We start from the raw sequence: 9,484 nt of genomic DNA, 5'->3' as shown, positions 1-9,484 counted from the left end.
CATTAGTTAGAATTTAGTCCCACCCAATTTCAGAGATAGATGGAAGATGTTAATTTAACTCAATGCTCAGGAATAATACTTAACATTGCCTCTGTCGCAAAAGGGAAGAAGATAAAGCCCTTACCTAAATAACTGAAGACTTAAAATTAACTTTGAAATAATTATTTTTTATTGTCCCTACCGTCAGTAGCCACAAATTATATAGAGCTAAAACCAAAAACAGTCATAGCAAGGAAAAGCACGATAGAAAATGTCATAACCTGGCGTTTAAATTTGAAAAGTAACCTTCTCACAATCTTTCTAACTTAGCTTAAGCAAAACATTCAGAAATTCTGATATATAACTAGCATACACTCATCCTGGCTTGCATAAGTAAAGTTACCAGGGTATGTGTGGGTTTAATTGAGAAAGCCTTGGATTAATGAAGTAGATAAGCTGCCTTAAAAAAAAAACAAAAACCAAAAAACTGAGTTCAGAATTCTCCACATCTTAGCCAATGCTTGTTATCTTTTCTTTTGTAGATAATAGCCATCCTATTATCTACAAAAGGTGTGAGGTGATCCTTCACTGTGGTTTTGATCTGCATTTCCCTGATGATGAGTGTGGTTGAGCACCTTTTTGTGTGGCCATTCCTATGTCTTCTTTGCAGAAATGTCTGTTCAAGCCCTTTGCCTATTTTTAAATCGGGTTATTTAGTTGTTTTGCTATTCGGTTTTTTGTTATTCTGTTACATATTTTGTATATTAACCCCTTATCAGATAGATGGTTTTCAAATATTTTCTCCCATTTTGCCTAGATTGCCTTTTCACCCTGTTGCTTGTTTCCTTGCTGTTCAGGAGCTTTTTAGTTTGTTGTAATCCCACTTGTCTATTTTGGGTTTCGTTGCCTGTAATTTTGGTGTCACTTCCAAGAAATCACTGCCAAGACCACCGTTAAGGAATTGTTGCCCAATGGCTATAAAGTTTCAGTTATGCAAGATGAACAAGTGCCTACAGTTCATAATATAGTATAATTGTGCACTTTAAAATATATTACGAGGGTAGATCTCACCTTAAGCGTATTACCACACAAAAAAAGGAAACACAAAAGAATACAAGGAAATTTTTGGAGGTAATGAATATGCTTAGTACCTTGATTGTGATGATGGTATCATGGATATATGCAAATGTCCAAACTCATTAAAATGTATATCTTAAATATGTGCAGCTTTTGTATATCAATTATACCTTAACAGTTCTTTTAAAAAACCTGAGTATTGCCTAGTTATTGATCTTCCTCTTTCTGAGTTCAGAGTAAACATAGTTTACATTAATACTATATTGTTTTTAAATATCGTGAATGAAAATAAAACTTTTCTAGCTATGATAAAAGAAATTCTGCTACAGAGAAATATCCGATATTAGTGCATAAGAAATGAACTCCTCCTTGAGGCTTGTGATAAATTGTAACTACCTACCTATTCCTTCCATACACAGCATAGTCTCCTGTGTTATTACATATTCTCCCTGTGTTTCAACTATTTTAAATGGAAGCACTACTGCCTTTGTTCTTAATTCAAAGAAATTGAGAGGGTAAATAAATTCAATGTCCTGGCCAAAAAGGCAGTGTATCTATTTCAGGAACACACACACACACACACACACACACACACACTCTTCCTTTAAATAAGAATAAACCTGGGTGCCTCAAGATTACTTGTTGTGATATCAAAGAATGTCCTCTGGGAACCAAGCTGTTTTCCTTAAAAACTTGAAAAGGGAAATTCAGTCTTTCACATCCTGCTTGCTTCCCGATTCCACAGGCTTCTGCATCTGAAGCAATGTTGCCTGCAGTTTGCATCTCTGGAACATCATCGGTGTCTCACAGACTCCACTGGACTTGGATTGGTCCAGAGGAAGCAGAGAAGGAGCCACTCTGAACATTTTTTTTCCCTTCACACACCATAAAAATCAGCAGCAGCTACTAACAGTCAAAGCAAAGCTTCAGGCTGGGAACTGATACATCCGAGAGGCAGCTGATGTGAGCATGTGCACACAGATCTGTCTCCCAATAGCACAGCAGCTACTAGGCAAATTATTTTGAAAAGACCTGAATGCATGCGACTCAAGTTAAAGTGCAAGTGAGAACAAAAAAGCAAACAGCAGACTCGACTGAATGAGCATCTTGAAGCCTAAGATTTCAAAATGATGCTGATCAGAGGTGTACCTGAAAGAGACTAAAAACTCCACTTCAAGCTTCGGAGCATGTGACATTTATTCACAACAGGCATGCCAGTTTCAGCCTTCTAACTTTCAGACACGTAAAGACGTGGAGAAAATCGCTGACGCTACCTGACCCAGGAGGTTAAGTCAATCCAGAGGGGATCTGAATCCACTTGGTGCAGGATGAACTCTACCCATCACCATGGAATGCACACTTCTCTCCACTTCTGGAACCACAGCACCTACGGACTGCACAGCAATGCCAGTGAGTCCCTTGCAAAAGGCTACTCGGACGGAGGGTGCTACGAGCAACTTTTTGTCTCTCCTGAGGTGTTTGTGACTCTGGGTGTCATAAGCTTGTTGGAGAATATTCTGGTGATTGTGGCAATAGCCAAGAACAAGAATCTGCATTCACCCATGTACTTTTTCATCTGCAGCCTGGCTGTGGCTGATATGTTGGTGAGCGTTTCCAACGGGTCAGAAACCATTGTCATCACCCTATTAAACAGCACGGACACGGACGCGCAAGGTTTCACCGTGAATATTGACAATGTCATTGACTCGGTGATCTGTAGCTCCTTGCTTGCATCAATTTGCAGCCTGCTTTCGATTGCTGTGGACAGGTATTTTACTATCTTTTATGCCCTTCGGTACCATAACATCATGACGGTTAAGCGGGTCGCGATCATCATCAGTTGTATCTGGGCAGCTTGCACAGTGTCGGGCATTTTGTTCATCATTTACTCAGATAGCAGCGCTGTTATCATCTGCCTCATCACCGTGTTCTTTACCATGCTGGCTCTCATGGCTTCTCTCTATGTCCACATGTTTCTCATGGCCAGACTTCACATTAAGAGGATCGCCGTCCTCCCAGGCACTGGCGCCATCCGCCAAGGTGCCAACATGAAGGGGGCGATTACCTTGACCATATTGATTGGGGTCTTTGTTGTCTGCTGGGCCCCCTTCTTCCTCCACTTAATATTCTACATCTCTTGTCCCCAGAATCCATACTGTGTGTGCTTCATGTCTCACTTTAACTTGTACCTCATCCTAATCATGTGTAATTCCATCATTGATCCTCTGATATATGCACTCCGGAGCCAAGAACTGAGGAAAACCTTCAAAGAGATCATCTGTTGCTATCCTCTAGGTGGCCTCTGTGATTTGTCTAGCAGATACTAAGTGGGGCCAGATGAGATGCTGAACACAAACATAAGAGACTTTCTCCTTCTCATACATACAACTTGAACAGTGTGTTTCGGCAGGAGTTTCTTCTTCTGTGTAAGGCATCGGTTGAGAAATTCTACTGTATAATTTAAGTTTATGATTTTTTGATGTGAAAAAGTGCCCAGTGTCTGTGTATTTTTAATGTCATGCTACTTTTTGGCTGTAAAATATTAATCCATATTACAGGTTGTAGGCACTTTGGATTTATAAAAAAGAAAAAAAGTCCTTATGAAGAGTTTAACAGTGTTTCTTGTTATTCACAAGGATTTGACACTTTGCTTGTTTTAGTAACATGGAAATCACAGCTTCGTTAACTATATTCTAACAAATGCTTTCTTATATTACACTATACAACATTGAAGTGTAGAGATTTGATTCTAGCATTTAGGGGAGAAATATTGAAGAACAGATGCTTAATCATTAAAAAAAAAAGCTGAAATTTCAAGTAATATAATAAAACTTGCTCATTATGTTTGTACAGAAGTAGAAATGAAGCTTCTATTGGGAGGAAAACAGTTACTTTTAAAAAAGGGATATTTTTGACTCAGAAAACCATGAGTATGAGTGTTTCTCAAAGACAGAGAGATTAATTTGCCCAAGCAAAGAGTCTGATATTCCACCCAGGCAATTCAGTTTGGGAGAGAAAAACTGCAGCTATGGGGATTAGAGTGGCCTGGGAAAATTAAGTTAACATGGCAAGCTAAACTTCCTGATACCAAACTATTTCCAACCACCACTAATAAAAACAGAGTATAAGGTCTTTCTGCCCCTTTAACCAGGGACCCAGAATCTGCTGAAATGTCCAGAAAAGGTGATGCTCCACTGAGATCCGGCTTCTACTCCCTAAAAAACTACACAATTCATATTGAGTTCTTTCACTTTTCACATGGAGGTGACTTGTTTACTTACTGCTTATTTTTTGAACTGGAGTTTAAATACTATCAAAGATTTTAGCTTTGAAAACTAAATCTATAGCATAAGTTTTTTCAGGTAATATTTGTAAAAATCTAAAATAAGGCAACTTCCTGTGCTGGAACATTATGAATAGGGAAAAAGGTACTACCTGAACCCCAGAAGACATCATAACATAAATTAGCCTTCCACAACTATATTTTAGAGAGTAAATACTTGCTTTGCTCCAAAATAATCCCATGGATTTGGCTACTGAAGAATAAAATCTGTACTTTCCAATTTGTGTGTACTTTAAGAGAGAAAATATATTAGGCTGAGGATTACCAGTAAACTATCCTTTGCTTTAATTTATAGTCTCCTCAAATGCTCATGGGCAGGGATAACACGCAAAGGTACTGCTTGATTCGAATATAAGTGTTTTACATATTGACAGCAAGTCCTGAGAAACACTTTCAACATTTATGTGGAAACATTACTTTAAAGTACGTAATCAGTAAAATTAAAGCGTACACATGAAAGGTGATACTGAAGCCTGATTCACTGCAATGCCTCTATTCTGAAGTAAAAATAAGTGTGAGGATTTAAACACAGACTAAAATAATGGAACCAAAGTTGTAGCAGGACACAGACGGTGTTTTTGTCCTTGCTATCATTCCCTCTCGTTCTTTCACATAGTGATTGTGAGGAATCCCAGAGATTGGAGACATGGAAGAGACCTAGGAGCATGCCCCATCTTCTGTGGTGGCCGTCCTTCCAGTCCATTCTGTTTCTCTGTCCAGTGTCATTTCAGATGCTGCTTGGTCCATTTAGAACCAGCCCACTTCTCCCACTGAAAGGAAATCAGTCTCCTTCATCCTGACTTTCACACCTCCTCCCCGAGCAGTTTACAGGGATGGGGTGAGTGTTAGTCATGAACCTGTGTGCCCTGCCACCCTCCCCTATGTGCCCAGGGAACAATATTATGCTTCCGTTTCTTTAAGTGCTAAGACTGTGTCTTACTCAGTTTTTCCTGTTCCCCAAATAGTCCTCTATTACGTTACTTCCTATTTCTCCAGTAAAACCAATATTCTCCCAGAGGGATACATCATTATCACTCAAAGTCCGTAGTTTACATTAGAGCTCATTCCTAGGTGTTGTACCTTCTGTGTGTTTTGGAAAACGTATAATGATGACATGTATTATAATATCATACAGAACAGTTTCACTGCCTGAAAAATCCTCTGTGCTCCACCTCTTTCTCCCTCTTTCCTTAACCCCTGGCAACCACTAACTCTTTTACTGTCTCTGTAGTTTTGCCTTTTCCAGAACGTCCTATAGTTGGAATCATATAGTATGTAACCTTCTCAGATTGGCTTCTTTCACTTGGTAATATGCATGTAAGATTCCTTCATGTATTTTTATGGCTTGGTAGATCATTTCTTTATAGTACTGAATAATATTTCATTGTATGTATGTAACACTGTTTATTTATCCATTTGCCTACTGAAGAACATCTTGGTTGCTTCCAAATTTTGGCAATTGTAAATAAAGCTGCTATAAGCATTTGTGTGTGGACATAAGTTTTTAATTTATACCAAGGAGCAGGAATTAACCTCTAAAAACTTTAGTGTAAATACTGTGATGTATGTGTTTATCCTTTAATATTTTGTTAAGGGTGGTTAGTTAGCATTTACAGTATGCTGGTCAGGAGTACACAGTCCAAATGTACCTGATAAGCAGCATCAGATACCTTTATTGAAATTTTCACCAGAAAGTTCAATGAAATAAAAAATATATTTGAAATGATTTTCCATTGGTGAAATGAGTGATTTTCAAGACCTGTTGTTGACTTGGAAAGTTGTGTAACAATCGCTATAACTTACATGAACAAGGTTTGCATCTTGCATTTCTGTCCACTTGGCATCTGGCCTAACACTTAGATTCTGAGAGCAAAGCTGCAAATAGTCCCCACCTGCTTCAGAAAAAAGCCTTTGTTGCCCAAACTAAATATTTTGAAATTACTAAAACATTTTTAAAGAATTATTTAATAACATGTAAATAAATATCGACTTCTGTTTTATGTTACAAGGAATACACAAAACAGAATATTTAGTATGATACCAACTATCTAAAGAAAGTACCCCCAATCTACTTATGTACCTCCTACATATTACTTTCAATAACTCATGAACAGAGTCATTATTCTTGGGTGACAGTAGTAACGGGCATGTTTACTTTCTCTATTGAGTGTGTTTCTATTATGTAAATTTGCTACAATGAACATATTGTAATGTTTTGTTGTTGTTGTTGTTGTTGTTTGTGGTACGCGGGCCTCTCACCGCTGTGGCCTCTCCCACTGAGGAGCACAGGCTCCGGACGCGCACGCTCAGCGGCCATGGCTCACGGGCCCAACCGCTCCGCGGCATGTGGGATCCTCCCGGACCAGGGCACGAACCCGTGTTCCCTGAATTAGCAGGCAGACTCTCAACCACTGCACCACCAGGGAAGCCCCCCCTATGTTTATTATTTTAAGTATAAAGAAAGTTTGAACACTCCAAAATAATTCAAGGCAGTTAGTGGGTGGAACTGGGCAGGAAGACACACATTGTTTCAATGGCTTCAGTAATGTAATTCCTGTGTTGAATAATGGGTTTAATGTATACTTCATGCTTCAAGCTTCGAAATATATGACATTTAATCTTTCGTATGTATTCAATATTACATGAACATTAAATGAATATAATGCATTTATTTTGTAATGTGCTTACTGAGAGGGAACTATATTTGCATAAATAAAATATAAATATAAACTATATTTGCAATAAAACAAATAAAGGAGTCCTAGCACAATTTAATGCTGCCACTTCAGGGGGGAAAAAAAGAAGAGCTTTGATCTATGATAGTCATGGTTGAATTGGGTCCTGGGTTAATGAAATTAGTAATCAGAATTTACAATTATTAACTGTGTTTTCACTGCCGAGAGACCCTCGAAGCCCCTCAAATAGAGCCAAATGGAAAATTTCAGCAACTTAATCAGTGAACAATTCAATGAAATTTTGTATGGGGCTCAGCTGCAAATGACACTATTATGGTTTGATTTCTAAACCTAAAGTTCTAAACAGTGTGAGAAATTTCACTTTTAAATTCAAACCATCATTGAATAAAATTTAAAAGTGAAAATATAACAATAAATTTGGTCATAATTTCACTTGAGGGAAAAAAGCGCTTATGCTAAAATTTTACCTGCGAAAAGTTTAACTCCTCAATTTAAAATGTATTTTATTTGTAATGCTGAAGTTTCAAAATGGCCTCATTAAAAACAACGCATGTGGGTTTTCTATGAATCTCACAATATCCTGGAGATTTCATTTGAGAACATGCAATATTCATATTTTTACTGAGTTCTTTCATTCAGGAAGCAAGAAGGCTTGAGAGTAATTCTTTTTGTGATTTTGTTTACACAGGATGATTTATGTAATGTTGAAAACTGTGCTCTGGTTATAATTTGTACCTACTAGCTATAGCTGTTAGGTACTTCCTGTCAATATCAAAAAGAAAATCTATAAACTTTCATCTCTGCCCTACCTCTAATCTTCCTCTCTAAGCCATCACATCTCCATTTTCTACATAAATGTCTTGTTTTCACCTAAAACTCAATGTGGCTGAAACAAAAGGGTTCATTGACACAAATCTGACTTCTTTTTACTCTCTTTATGTTTTCATCATTTCATCGTTCTCCCCGGAACAGAAACTCAAAAGTTCAGTCACATTGTGCTTTCACTCCAAGATGAAATGAAATAAGTGAGATTTTGAAAAAAGATCAGAGTGTGAGGCCTGACACAAATGGTTGGGCCTTTCTGTGTGTACAGTGGAGCAGGATGGGAAGAAAACTGACTTCTGCGGATTTATCATTCTTGTTGGGCAAAATAGGAAGACAAGGACATGATTGATTTATCTGGGTTTGGTGGGCTTTTTTTGAGAAAGCTGCATAAAAACCAGGCTCAGAGAAGCCTGGGATATACATATAAATTTTTTTATCAATAATTGAAGTATAGTTGATTTACAACGTTGTGTTACTTTCAGGTGTGCAGAAAAGTGATTTCGTTCAGGTTCTTTTCCATTATAGGTTATTACAAGATATTGAATATAGTTCCATGTGCCATACAGTAGGTCTTTGTTGCTTATCTATTTTATACATAGTAGTGTATACCTTTTAATCCCAAACTCCTAATTTATCCCTCTCTCCCCCGACTCTTTCCACTTTGGTAACCATAAAGCTATTTTCTATGTCTCTGAGTCTATTTCTCTTTTATACATAAGTTCTTTTGTATCATTTTTTTTAGATTCCACATGTAAGTGATATCATATGATATTTGTCTTTGTCTGACTTACTTCTCTTAGTATGATAATCTCTAGGTCCATCCATGTTGCTGCAAATGGCATTATCTCATTCTTTTTTATGGCTGAATAGTACTCCATCGAAGGAAATACATATAAATGTGATAGCTGTGAGCATGTACAGAGAGATAGTGGAAGATAAGAACATGAGTGATCCCTCAGTATGTCTTACAGCCTGCAATTCCCTCCCATTGTCTCCTAACCTCACTGAGGTAGAGCCTCATCCTCAACACTTGCACTAAAACTGCTCTCGCTAACATGACCAAGATGCTTCCAATGACTAAATCCAATGATCAGTTTTATTCTTATTTTATTTAGACAAACACAACTTTAACTTGTAAGTCACTTCCTCTTCCTCACTGTATTTGGTTCATAGGACAACAAAATCCTTGGTTTTCCTCCTACCTCAAAAGTATCTTCTCAGTCTCCTTTGCAGATTCCTCCTTTCCCCCCCAAAAAAACCTATGGAGCAGAATCCTCCATAGCTTGCTGCTTTGTACTGTTCTCTTCTCTTTGGTCATTTCAACCAGTATCAAAGCATTGAATACTATCACTATTCTGAAGACTCCCAAATGTAGATCTTCAATTTAGATCACTTCAACTATCACTTCTGAATGTCTATACTTGGATTTCTAAAACAAATTCTGTCTTAGTTCAGGCTGCTATAATAAATTACCAGAGACTGTGTGGCTTAAACAACATTTACTTCTCAAAGTTCTGGAGGCTGGGAAGTCCAAGATAAAGGAGCCAGCCAGTTCAGTTCCTGC

General features: G+C 37.7%; 1 protein-coding gene across 1 annotated transcript; it reads left to right on the top strand.

The window, feature by feature from the left end:
- Positions 1-1,866: 1,866 nt before the first annotated feature.
- MC4R (melanocortin 4 receptor) lies at positions 1,867-3,950 on the top strand. The gene has a single exon (XM_007450121.1). The coding sequence runs from the start codon at positions 2,385-2,387 to the stop codon at positions 3,381-3,383; it is 999 nt and encodes a 332-aa protein (XP_007450183.1). The 5' UTR covers positions 1,867-2,384; the 3' UTR covers positions 3,384-3,950.
- The last annotated feature ends 5,534 nt before the right edge of the window (positions 3,951-9,484 follow it).

The sequence above is a fragment of the Lipotes vexillifer genome, unplaced genomic scaffold (genome assembly GCF_000442215.2).
Source record: "Lipotes vexillifer unplaced genomic scaffold, Lipotes_vexillifer_v1.1 scaffold79, whole genome shotgun sequence".
NCBI lineage: Eukaryota > Metazoa > Chordata > Mammalia > Artiodactyla > Lipotidae > Lipotes > Lipotes vexillifer.
This window is presented reverse-complemented; position numbering and strand designations above follow the sequence as displayed.

Excerpts from the sequence above, each read along its gene's own strand:
- MC4R (XM_007450121.1), top strand. The coding sequence starts at position 2,385 with ATGAACTCTACCCATCACCATGGAATGCACACTTCTCTCCACTTCTGG.